Source organism: Panicum virgatum, chromosome 5K (genome assembly GCF_016808335.1).
Source record: "Panicum virgatum strain AP13 chromosome 5K, P.virgatum_v5, whole genome shotgun sequence".
NCBI classification, from domain to species: domain Eukaryota; kingdom Viridiplantae; phylum Streptophyta; class Magnoliopsida; order Poales; family Poaceae; genus Panicum; species Panicum virgatum.
Genome location: NC_053140.1, coordinates 56,688,190 through 56,701,413, shown reverse-complemented (window position 1 = coordinate 56,701,413; position 13,224 = coordinate 56,688,190). Strand labels below are relative to the sequence as shown.

Here is a 13,224-nt window from a genome sequence, read left to right as displayed (position 1 = left end):
TCCCACACGAAAGCGGACGCAGATGATACAAGCACAACGAAAACTTAAAATATAACAGCGCAACAATAAAAAATAAAACATAACTTTTGCAAACCGAGTTAAAATACAATAGTTTTACAATCTTGGTTTAAGTACATATATAATTTACAAGTTTTACAAAGATCAACTAGAATTTACATCAAGAGACGACTACGCTACGATGCTGTCGGACACCCTATTTTGATATATCGGTCAGACCGATTCCCACAACTGGTCAGATCGGCCTGCATGGATCCCGCCCAAAGTCCACCAGTCAGACCGGTGCGCTGACCGGTCTGACCGGTCTAAGCAAAATAGAGAGGTTGCACCCTCTGGCCACAAGGGTGCAACCCGCCAAATTCCTAAGCTAAGGGCCTCTATCCACCACTTTCTATCCCTCTGCATCACGATGGATAAATTTGACACAGTAGGGGCAGAAATTCACGTCCGGGTGTCCTGAAATAAAAATATGTGGCAACAAACCCTAAGCAACTAATACTCAGCAAGACTTACCCGATCAGTGGGTATAACTTAGCCCACATACCTAGACATGCAAGGCTTTTGGCTGGTAATTATTTTTGCAGCTAAAAGCGGCTAAAGTAATTCCTTACTTTCATTATTTTAACCCCCGGATTATATATAAATTAATTCTAATCTAATATTTGCATAAATCAACTATAGTAAACATGGTGGTGCAATCAATAATAATTCAATGTGTTCAATATTATTTATATATATATAACTCACATTCTAACATTTTGCTACGACGCGGCAAAGAGATTAAGGCCCTCATAACCGCGAAACACGTCGAATCGATTTGATTTAACCTTGCAAGGTGGACCTAATTAACACGGCACGCAAAAGCCCCATTGGACCCCACGCACCAACCTTTCCCCTCCCCGCCTCGAACTACAGGAACCAACCCAACGACATATGGTCAACCGGGCCCAACGTGAGACCACCAAAAGTAAACATATGCATCCCCGATTCTCCGCGACTACTCGACTACCCTAGGAGTTGGGTGCGGGTTCCTGTACTTTCGAAGCAAAGCAGTACTCGGCTTACCGGTTTCGACTACCTCCTACTCCCGGTATGCGGTTAGTACAGTTCAATCTCCGATCAGCACTGCCGACAACGACCGGTCCTTAACCGACACAGACGGGACTAAGACACCCAGAAACCCTGTCCTGCTGCCATACCTATGCATCCTCATCATTTCCCGTCCGGTCTCATTTCTCCATTTATTTCATCTCAAATTCACAACTCAAATACTGGAATACGAATATATCTTATACCTTGCGAGTAACCGGAAATTACTCGACTTATAAACATCCTATACCTCGCGAGTGACAAGAAATCACTCGTCTTCTATCGAAAACCATTAAGCATAGCACTTCTATCGACCTATACATACTAGTATAACTCAGGGAAACCTAGAGATCATGCAACTAGGGTTCCAAACAACTCCTGAAACGTAATGCACAAGTAATAAATACATACATATAGGTGTCATCATTTAAAATAATAGGACATGCACCGGAGCTTGCTTTGCGTCTGCTGCTCAACACTAGGGTTAGCCGGGCCTTGGGACGACTCCCCACGAACCTCCTGCTGCGGGGCTTGCCCCTGCGGCTCCTGTGGCTCCGCAACCACCTCGAACACCACCTCCTCTGCCGCGGCTGCTACACGTATGCATATGCATATGACATGAGAAATGCATGCATGATTTATAAAAACTACAAGTATTCACTAGCCAAATTAAATTCTAACTACTTGCACCAACAAACCCTAATTTAACCCTCTCAGCCCTGCTAACACCGGTCAGACCGGTGCCCCATACAGGTCAGATCGGTCCCACTTAACCCTACTAAACCACCGGTCTGACCGGTCGCGGTCCCTCTGACCGGTCAGACCGGTCCTACACAGATCAGAAGCTAGAATCCATGTCGCGGCGAAACTAGCCCACCAATTATAATTCCGTTCTAGGCCCAAGTTCATAGATGCATAAAGATGATTTTGGCCCAAAGAATTCGACTAAAACCTTCTAAAAAGGTGAATTCACCCAACCCTAGGTGAAATACCTTGAATGAATTATCTCGCCCACCAAATCTAAATCCCTTTTAGGCTTTAGTTCATGGGTTCAATTAGAGGTGTGTGACCAAAGAGATTCACTTATAATCACTTAGAAAGGGAGACCGAACCAACCCTAGCTTGTTTACCTTGAATGGGCTTCTCCCCCACAAAAAACTTGAATTCCTCTTCACCCTGAGAAGGAGTACATGACAGGGATGATCCACCACGCCGATTTGGAGCTTTCCTCGGCCTTGGATCAAATGGAGAGGAGGGATTTGTGGAAGAAAAATGAGAGGAAGAGAGCTCAGCCGGCGAGCTGAGCACAATGGGGGATGAGGGAGTTGGTGAGAAGAGAGAGAGTGATTTAAATAATGTGGGACCCAAAATGGTTGGAACCGGCTCAACTGGTCAGACCGGTTGCCCCGACCGGTCAGACCGGTCCGGCCCAGGTTGACAGGAGCAAATTTGAGTTGGTGATTTGTCGCGGAAGTTTGAGCTAATGATCGTAATTAATTTAACTACAGAGAATTAAAACCTGGTGTTACACAGTCGCCACTCGCCAGGCCGGTGGGTTCCGGCCAACGGGCCCGTCGCATTCGGCCTGCGCGTCCTACCTGTCCTGTTCCATCCATCCGAACCCCTGGTCGGTCAGACAGGCAACGGCCTCCCGCCCCGTCCGGACCTCACGTCGTCCGCGTTGCCGGGTGCATCCGGGAGAGGGCTCGTGCGCCGCGCACCGCCCGCCGTTCCCTCGGTCCTCACGCGGATCCGGCTCCCGAACGGCCGGTGGCCACGCCGCTCGGCAGGCCGCGGCCAGCAGCACGGCCAGACGGCGGCGTGCGCGTACGCGTCCCCTGCCTTACGCACCTGTGTCGCCGCTCTCGTGTGATTGGCGTTGGCTAACACAATGGACAGACTCGCGCAAATCTTGGTCCCTGAACAAGAGCGCCCCCGCGGTTCTCCGTCCGTTTCCTGGTAGACGCCTTTTACGACTACTGATGCTGATGCTCCATTTCGTCCACGACAGCTCGTTCTCCGCGTAACTTTTACCGGCTGGTACCATGGACGCGTCCCTTTCTCTGGTCTGTTGGAAAATGGCAGGCGCATGCCATGCGTGGGCCCGGGACGAGGTAGATCCACGGAGAAGAAAGAAGCGTTACTTACTTTAGCGCTGAGGAGGGGACCATCGGGGTGTGGTGAATCTCGCTCGTCGTCTCAACGCGCGCGCACGCACCTGCTCGTTCGCCCTGAAACTACGCACCGCACGGAATGGTCAATGGAGCGCCCAGCCTTGTTCTTCAGTTGACTCTGCAGCTTTCCGTACGTACAGTGCATGCACAAATAAGTAAGGTGCTTAGAGTAACTCCAACAGATTAATCTTTCACTTTCCACTTTCTCACCATAGAGGGAAATTCTCTTTCTCAATTTCAACATATATGGAAAAAGTGCACCAGCAGATTGATTTTCCCTCTTTATATATGAAAAGTGAGATGTAATGTCTCCCCTTTTTATTGGGGATTGGGGAGAAATTATTGGGGATTGAGAAAAAATAAAAAAGAAAGGGAGATGAAAAATCAATCTACTAGAGTAAGTTTTTTTAACATCAATCCCCTATATTAAGAAAAAATGGAAAGAAAAAAAAAGAAAAATCAATCTGATGGAGTTGCTCTAGAGCAACTCCAACAGATTAATCTTCCTCTTTTCCCTTTCTCACCATATAGGGAAATTCCCTTTCTCAATTTTAACATATATGAAAGAAGTGCTCCAGCAGATTGATTCCCCCCTTCTATATGGAAAGGGAGATGTGATGTCTCTTCTTTCTATTAGGGATTGGAGAGAAATTATTGGGGATTGAGAAAAAATAAAAAGAAAAGGGAGATGAAAAATCAATCTGCTGGAGTAGTTTTTTCAACGTCAATCCCCTATATTAAGAAAAAGTGGAAAGAGGAAAGAGTAAGATCAATTTATTGGAGTTGCTCTTACGTGATTGACTGATTGACCTGCCCTCTACCTCTACGAGCTGCACAAAAGTTCCATGCGTCAAGGTACGAAAAGAGAGGACCTGGACAATGCAACACCAAAGCAGCCCAGAGAGGGATCTTGCTGCCTTGCACGGGAATGCTAAAGCTAGCAGCAGTGGGCGGGCCAGCGCCGCGTGCCGGTGTGCATCTCCGAAACCAAAAGCAACCAGACCATTTGCGTGCAAGCGCGGACCAGGCCGGCCGCCGGGTCCGGCTTGGACGCCGCGCACGTTGCCATGTCAGCAGGCCGGGCGGGCGCGTTGACAAGTCTGTCTTTCCGCAAACGGGGACTGCGTGTTGACCCGCCGGGCAGCGCGCGCGCGCGCGGCCTTGCCCTTGCAGGGAGGGGCGGTGGGTCCCGCGTGCAGCGACGCAGCCGCCGCGCCCGCGCGGGGCGAGAACCCTAGCCAGCCAGCCAGCCAGCCGCGGGACGAGACGAGAGAGAGGGCCAATGCGCCTCTATTATGCAGACAACAACTGGTTTCCCCTTCCGTTTATTCCCGCACCCGAGTGCCCCTGCCCCTCTCCTCTCCTCTCCTCTTCCCCCCACCTCCTCTCCCTCCCTCGAGCAGCTCCACGCGCGACGCCACCCCGGATGCTCTCTCGCCGCGCCTCATTGGATCCCGGGGAGCAATCGCGCCGATCGGGACCGCATGGCGGCGCGACGCGGGGCCGCGAGGGCCCCGCGCTGGCAGCTCGAGCTCGCGGCCGCGCCGAGGTCGGTGGCTAGGTCTCGCTCGCCGCCTGGCGATTCCAGCCCTAATCGCTGCTTAGGTTTAATCCCGTCTGGCCGATGGCTCGTGCGCGCCGGGACGCTGCTTAGGGATTCTGGTCTCTCGGGGGGGGGGGGGGGGGGGGGCGAATGCTCTGCTGGGGGGGGCTCAATTTAGGTTAGCTTTTGTTCGGTGATTGACCTCTGCGGAGTTTGAGCGTGGACGCTTCCGGTTGCCATTTTCCGGCGCTCGAGGTCGGGAATTGCGTCCGTCCGGATCGAATTTGCTAGGAATCGAGCTGCTGGGGTTGTGGGCTTGCTGAAATTGGGGGAGTTCCCCGCTTTAGGTTTAGGGCGATTAGGTTTGACGCCGCAATTTGGGAATCCGTCGTTTCCGCGCTTGAGGCCTCCCCCTGGTCGCATTTAGTTTACTTGGGCGCTTTGATCTGTGCTGCATCCGAAGCATTTAGTTTCGGAACTGGTTTTGGCATAACCTGATTGTTTACTTTTTTGTACATGGGCATGGGTATAATTGGCGCCTCGATGCTTTTATTTTGGATCCAATACTTATTGTTTCAGTTTACGGTTTGCAGCTTCTATTGATCTCATTGGCGCTAGTAGTAGGGTTCCATTTGGCGTTCTGGCTAAATATGTCTATTGCTTTAACACGTGATTTTTTGTGCTGCCCGTGCTCCTTGTGGTAGTCAGATGGTTTGCTCCTTTTCTGTTACCTTCAGTGATAGATTTTTTTCACTGCCAAATTTTTATGCTCGATCTGATCTCCTAGTTTAGGTTTACCTCAGTCTTAGTTCTAATTTTTGTGTTCTGATGCTTACATTGGTTGCGATGAGGGCTATTGACTGGTTTCATTCTAGCATCATAGCTCAAATATTTCTTTTTGATGTGGGTACTTTGAGTAGTAGCACTCCATCTTCAGTATTTCATTCGAATAACTTGTGTTGATATTATTGATGGACAACATATTTTCCTTGAACGGGAAATTTGGGAGTTTTTGGGGCTCCAACCTTCAACTGTACTTTGTTCAGATTGCCTTAGCCCTTAACACATAATGGTTTGCTCTTTTTCTTGCAAGGTCTTGAAAGATGAGGCGTCCTCATGTTCTCAGCACTCTTGGAGTATATTTGAAGCACGCTGCTCAGTTCTGGTAATTATATTCAAGTTCTGGTGAACAACAGTGCTTTCTATTTTTTTTCAATTTTTGTATGTCGAATCCTTCAGTTGCTGTTTGTTGCATTTTATGAAGAATGTCACATGGGTTCTATCAAATCTGAATTCATATTTTTGTACAATGATGACAGTTAACATAAGGAAGCATGTTATGATACAAATCTAAATGTATTGGTTATAAGGTCTTATTTAGTTATATATTCTGACTGGTATTTGTATTCTAAAATTTGAAGAGGAAGTTAATCCACCTTATAGGGCACTGGTACGAACTTCAACTTTATCCTAAAATGCTTGGTCACAGTGAAAACACAGTCATATAGAGTATAGCTGTCCCTCAAAGGAGGTCACAAAAAGTAAACTGCCCAATCAACTTGCCTTTGAAAGCCCCAGTATGGAAGATCCTTAGGTTATTCAAAGATTACATCCTGCAAATAGTAAATAAATATTTATGGAAGTCCTCTCTGTCCGATGTGCCTTAATTATTTAGATGGCATATGTATTTCCATCCAACTTCCATATTCTGATTCTATCATTGAAGCTGAACCCACATAGTGATGACCAGTTTACCTTCTGATGAGAGTAGAATTAGATAATCCATCCAATGTTATTACCAGATCGATCCGTTTCATTAGAATTCTTCTTGTATGTTGTAACTACAAAAAAGCAAAATATAAGAGGCACCGGGTTTACTCGACCTTTGCAAAAACCCTGGTACCATTACTTCTCACTACTAGGCAATATTTGTTGATTGATATAATTTTTGAATATATTGGTATTGATCTCCATAATAGTTATGCTCATTGCCAACTTTAGAAATATGATCTTGAATTTGTTTACCTTTTATGAGAGGAACCTTAAATATCAATGTGCCAGTTTACTGGAATATCCTACAACCTTTGTCATGATGAGGTTTGAAAATGTCCCAGCCTACAAAAATACACAATGTGTAACATATAACTTGAACATCTTTATCACCCCCAGGTTAAAATTATGTTGCCAATACTCTGGTACACATGGTTTTAATCTTCTCACATATTTGGTTTGACTTTTTCTTTTTGTTCGTGAGTCTTACTCCCTCCGTCCCACAAAGATTGTCTTTTAGAAAATTTCAGACATTAGTAGCAGTAGAAACTGACCATGTTACCCCTAATTAACTATAGGCGTTGTGATTGAAGACCACACTTTATTTAGCTCCCTAGATCCTCAATAAATGCAAATGCATTGGAACCAGAAAAGTAATATCTACTTAAACATGTGATTGGCTCCATGCCCTTCTCAATGCAATTATTTCTTAGCATTTGATATTGCTTTAATTAGATAGACTTTACTACAATCTAAACAAACAGTCTTTATGGGACAATTTGAAGCCTAAACGAACAATTTTTGTGGGACGGAGGGAGTATTAAACAATCACTTGGAAAAGATGATTTATCACCATAAATACCCACATTGTAATTCAATAACCAATTTGATCCTAACTGATTGAGCCGCTTTTGTATACATACCCGCATAGTAATTCACTTGTCAGCTCTGCTTTCACGCTTGATGTATCGTTTGTATTCTCATCTGTTTCTCACGATAAAGGATTTTGATTGAAATTACAGGCACCGTTTGTTGGCATGTTTCTTCTGGTGTTTACTAGGCAGCCATGAAGTGGAAGTCCCAGCCTTGTCAGTGAGGCATAACGTATACGATGGTAATCAAGCTTAATTTTTTATATTAATTTAATTCATATCGTGGTTTTTTGTTCTGAATTCTGGTATTGACATAAAATGGAAGTATGAACATTGCTTGACTTGTTTTAGTGCACTTTAGTGGTTAGGTTCAGTTGAGTTGGGTGACCAGAGCAGAAATAAACTGAATAGGCAGTCTTTACCGCTTTGGATTGTTTATGATTTTGAATTGACAGTAAACATGATGTTAAGTACTTGCTAGTATAAAGTTTTTCCCCCTGCATGAATTGGGCAATATAGTTTTTTAGTGTTCTGTTTTAGTTTTGTTTCCACATAGAATGTGGCCATCTATTCAGTCATAACTATGATAAATCGTCCAATTTAGTTCCACATGGAACTCTGTAACATATACCTCAAATCTGTGAGTGTAAGCTAGCAATGCTGTCCAGAAAATGGAAGGTCATGTTAGAAAGTCCTTATATGCCAATTTACTGTTTGTGTCATTCAACAATATAGTGATTATGTAGTGCTGAAATGTAGAACTTGAGATGTGTAGATTAGAGAATGGGTGCAACTGAGAGGAGAATAGATTAACATCACATCAGTGGTCATAAACAAGATCCATTAACCACTCAAGGTCCACAAAGGCCTTTAGGTGCAGCTTACTACTCTCCATCTCACTATTTACATTTCACTACATTATGTACAGTCATCCAACTGTTGCCATGCGCCCAAACTTGCCACCACCAACTGATGATCCAATCTCGTCCTTGCACCAGTTCCCTGCCCCTGCACTAACCTCCACTCTTCCACCACCATTGCTACCCCCACCACCACGGCGACCTTTGCGTGGGCTAGCACACTTCCTGCAGATGAAATTTTCAGGGACTTCTTCAAAATCACTGATCCCTGAGCACCTGGTGTGCTGCCAGACTCCACACACGTCACATGCTAGCATACGTTCACCATCATCATCCTTGGCACCGCATGAGCAGTCCACAGTCCAGTTCTCCAAACCCCTCTCCATCCTAAACTGTACAATCCTCCGGTAATCTCCGGTGCAACGTCCCCTTAACCGAACAAGCTGGCCTGATCCAAGCACATGCTTCACAGGGGTTGTATCACTGAAGTTTGGAAAGTCAGGGAGCTGTTCAGCCTGGAAGCTTTGGAACATGAGGTAAGTCTCTTGGAATGCCCTTGAAGCCTGCACTTTGAGTTCAGCAAGGGTAGCACTTGCAGGTACATGTACAAGTTCCTCTGGAGGTGCTGTGTAGTCTTTTGGGTGATCAAGTAGTTCAATGGAGCACCGCACGCAGAGCAAGAATGGGTTTGAAGGAGTCCTTAGAGCATGCTCGTCATAATGCTTGATGAACTGCTTGCAATCAATAATCTTTGCTGCTGCACTATGTGATGATGCACCCATCACCTCTGGTTGTGAAGATAGCATGGATTCTGGGTTGAGCAGAGCGTCGTAGAGGAATCTAAGATCATGCAGGAGATGTTCAACAGAAGGCTCAAACATCAGTGCATCAACTGGTGACTGAATGGAGGAAGATTCCAGCCTGCTTGTCATGAAATAATAATGGTCAAGAAAACTACCAGACAAAGTTTGGGTATCAAAAGGGAAGGAAACATGACTCACCTGTACTCAATTGCATTTGTCTCAGCGTTGCAGCGGACAGCAACAAAATGGCCATCATCCAGTTGTTTTCCACCTAGTTCTCGAAGAGAATAATCAAGCAGCTCCTGTGAACCAACAGCCTTTGATGCAGCACCCCTAAGTGCACGCCAAGATACCCATTGTCCAGTTTGCACAACCCGGAGAACCTTAAGCATTGCAGCTTCTGCTCGATCAAGATCGTCTTTAGTCCACGCACAAAGCACATTAGATGCAAGATCCATGCGCTTATAAGTTGAGGGTTTTGACATCTGAACTTGATGAAGCAGGTGCATAATGAAGCGGAAAAGGTCCCGTAGGGTCACCAGTTGGCGATCAGAGAGTGCCCAATAAAGAGCAATTGTGTTCTGCAGTGGAGTCCTGATGGGGCTACGGTTGGAGAAGTACAGTGCCAGATGTATATTGGAAAGCATGTCTACTGCCGTTTGGTAGGTGTCTGAGGTTAGTGCAAAGCTGCCAGCACCAAACTTGTATCCCCATTCACCATACCATGGGTGCCCACTTGTGACTGCATGCAAAAGTCTGTAGTCCATTCCATGTTTCTTGGAGATGTCCATGACAGTGACCTTCCTGCAGTGATGGAAATAATAGTTAGGTTGAATAAATGTCAATTCCAAACAAAGATTGCTGCTGTTCTGCTCCTTTCATTTACCTCACATATAACACCTTGCACATGCGATCCCATAAGCTCATTATGTCACGGCCAGTGAGGACTCTTGAGCCACCTTCACGGCCATTTACCCTGAGGAGGTGCCCATACCCGTTGGCATGCACTACAGCGTGCAGCAAGTGAGAGGAGTCATCCAGATGCAGGTATGCACACTCTTCGATTTCCTCACCATCCATATCAAAGTTGCAGAGGGCACACCTGGAGAAGGCATTGCATTCAAAGTAAGAGAACTTGCAAAGTAGTATTCAGAGCATCACAAGTTCACACAACATATCAATCAGAATACATGGTTTATGATCTATTCAGAGCAAGTGAAGGTTGCAGAGATAATTTTCTAAGTTGTCTATGAATAGTAATACAAACATTTGTACTTTCATCTTTTTTACATATGCGAAGAAGCCCCATCCAAATGCAATCTAATCAAAACTCTCTGCATTTAGATTCGAGCATGCACTGATTCACAGCATGTAGACGGTCCTGTTGACATCAACTGGTCATGTATTAACATTGTCAGGTCCCGTTTCCCATTCGCTGTTATGCAAGCATGTATATTTTCTGAAATGTGCCTCCCACCTTGATTCTCCAGCGACCATGGGAGTCCCGCAGCGCAGGCAGCAGGTGCGCCGGTGGCCGGTGAGCTGGTTGCAGTCGTTCTCGATGATGAAATGGTATCGCTTCCCGCAGACTGGGTGCCCACTCCATCCTGCAACCAAACAAACGCATCAGACACAAGATTCCATTGCAGGTGCTGTATTGCTGTATGCTAACAGTATATGACAAGGAAGATTGAATCAATCATGGTTATGGATGTGAAAGCAACATCCCAACAATTCGATGACAAGACGAAAGCTTCCAGAAATTTTTGGGTGAAACGGGTCGACTTTTTTGAAAAAAAATAGAAAGACGTTGGATTTAAAAGCCGATATACCGCTCAATAAATCGAAAAGATAACGGGAAGATCTACACAAAACGAATGTGTATCTGTTCAAAAATTAACAAAATATTTTTGCGTTAAACCAATTTTGAGAGAGAGAGAGAGCGCGCAAAGGAAAAAGAGAGGAAAGCAACTCACCCACGACTCTGCACTGATCACAATACACAGATCGCGATCGGAGCACATCCTCCTCAACGACGTTGAGCTCCACCCTGCCGCCGCCGGTCTCCTCCTCCCCCGCCTCCCCGACCCTCAGGGACACCCTCCAGATCAGCAGGTGCGGCGGGGCGGCGGCGGCCGCCGGCGAGAAGATGGACGGAAGCGGGAGCAGCCTCGCGTGCTTTGCGAGGAACCCCCTCACCGCCTCCCTGAACGTCCCGGCCGCCCCGCCGTCTCCGGCCGCCGGGAACCCGGCGATGTCCCTGGCCTCCACCCGCGCCCTCGCCCTCTTCAGCGGCCGGCCGTTCACCACCATCTCCCCCTCAGCCGCCGTCGGATCCCCAAAGATCTGCCGCCTCCGTCGTCTTCCTCGTCGCCGATTAACCGGATCGGAACTCTGGTTAGGGTTTGCGGCGGCGGCGGCTGCGAGATAAAGAGGTGGAAGGCGATGGGGTCGATTCCTTCGAGGGGAAGCACGATCTGCTACGCCTGGTCTTTGTGCACCGGATCGCTGGAATAAACTCCGGGCCCACGTCAGCGCGTGCGGCGTATAGTGGGATGGGTCTATGCATGTGGTGGTGGAATGGGCTCGTCAGGTCGTGGCAGGGCGCTAACCAGGGTTAGCCGGGGTGTGGGGTTGGGTTGGTGTGGTTGGGTTCGGGGCCTTTCTGAAAAGAGGGCGCCAGAAGTGGGAGGGAATAAAGGCAGGGGCACTGTTGTCATTTCGTACCCATGGTTTCCGGGGCGGTAGGGCACGGGTACTTGTGTAGGTCAAATTACAGAACTACCCATGACCCTCTCGGAGGTCGCCAGTTTTCTCGATGCCTTGGCTATTCCAATCAACAAACCCACCCGTGGACCGGTAGAGCCGTGGAGGTGAACTGGTGATCGGTGGTGCCGTGGTGGTGCATACTTCACTCAACTTAAGATACATAATAGTTACGATGACCAGTGATAGTTAAAATACATAATATCTTGCTACTAACCATAGATGACAGTTTATGTTCACAATTGTATAAACCGGTAGTAAGAAAACTCAACTTAAGGCCCGATCATCACAAACTATGCGGAAAAAGAGTATGTGAACTTAAAAAATAAGCTGGTAAGCTACGAAGGTAATTTCTGTCACATTGAGCAGCCGCTTTCGATGACTAGTGGAACTCAAACTCCAGTGAAAGTGCGCATCTGCATCACGGACACGGAAAATTCATGCTAGCAAGCAGACTGAGTTGAGGCGTGCGGCACGAAGGGCAGATACGGAAACCCCAAACTGGCCAAAAATTATTGGTCCGTGGGTGGACGAAAATGCCCGCCAAAGTGTGAATCGTTCTCCAGTTTCCCGCGGCATTGCCGGGCGTCCAGCGGAAACGCCAGACGCCCAAAACTCCTTGGCTTCCCCAGGCTTCTCTCCCTCGCGCCTAAATTTAGCCGGACACGTGGTTCGAGGGCGCTGGCTCGACCGTTCGAGCGCGACCACGGCTGATTTAAAATAAACGGGATCGTGTAAACGGATAATACTGGCGGACGGATCCGATACTGGAGTTGTTTGTTTACTTCTCGTCCCAAAATAAATGTAATTTTAGGACCGAGCACACAAATTAATACTGTGTGTAAAATTATAAAAGTACTTCTTGTCTTTTGTGATGGGTGGATGAGATGTTAGTTGTATTTTGTGAGAATCTTTTAAAAATTGTGTTGCTTTTTGTGGTTGGTGGATCAAAATTTTCATTTTTTGTAGAACAAATTTTGAACTCTAAAATTGTATTTATTTTGAGACAGAGGAAGTAGACTTCAGACTGGTCGGATATGGTTATTCGTTTGATCCGCTTGGGTGCCGTAGGCTGCTGCGTGGAGGTTGTCAGTAGTTGGGCAACAGGCTTCGCGGGAACGTCTAAGGCTGACCTCAGCAGCTTACCTAGCAACCTGTGTACATTGTCCACGCCAGCGGCATGCGGCCAAATTTGAACCGTCCGGCGGGAGCCTTCAGAATTGTTTGCTTGTCTTCTTGGCCTGATGACGAGGATTTGAGCTGCTGACGTGGATAACTTACACAAGCGCTAGGTAGACTGCTGAGGTCAGTCTAACAGATACTCCAGAA

The 13,224-nt window shown here is 46.9% G+C and overlaps 1 protein-coding gene and 1 pseudogene across 1 annotated transcript; both read right to left on the bottom strand.

Moving 5' to 3' along the window:
* Window positions 1–4,633: 4,633 nt before the first annotated feature.
* On the bottom strand, window positions 4,634–7,523 carry LOC120710282 (annotated as a pseudogene).
* A 719-nt stretch (window positions 7,524–8,242) lies between these two features.
* On the bottom strand, window positions 8,243–11,935 carry LOC120708852 (PHD finger protein At1g33420-like). Its single transcript, XM_039994274.1, has 5 exons — window positions 11,106–11,935; window positions 10,607–10,736; window positions 10,016–10,231; window positions 9,328–9,933; window positions 8,243–9,247 (listed from the first exon to the last, which is right to left on the bottom strand). Exons 1-5 carry the CDS (start codon window positions 11,440–11,442, stop codon window positions 8,395–8,397), a joined length of 2,142 nt encoding a protein of 713 aa, XP_039850208.1. The 5' UTR covers window positions 11,443–11,935; the 3' UTR covers window positions 8,243–8,394.
* Between the last annotated feature and the right edge of the window lie 1,289 nt (window positions 11,936–13,224).

Bases quoted from the DNA above. Each gene is read 5' to 3' on its own strand.
- LOC120708852 (XM_039994274.1), bottom strand. From the start codon at position 11,442: ATGGTGGTGAACGGCCGGCCGCTGAAGAGGGCGAGGGCGCGGGTGGAG. The intron at 10,737-11,105 runs GTGAGTTGCTTT...GTTTGGTTGCAG, and splicing joins TGATCAGTGCAGAGTCGTGG to GATGGAGTGGGCACCCAGTC. The intron at 9,248-9,327 runs GTGAGTCATGTT...CATGACAAGCAG, and splicing joins ACAAATGCAATTGAGTACAG to GCTGGAATCTTCCTCCATTC.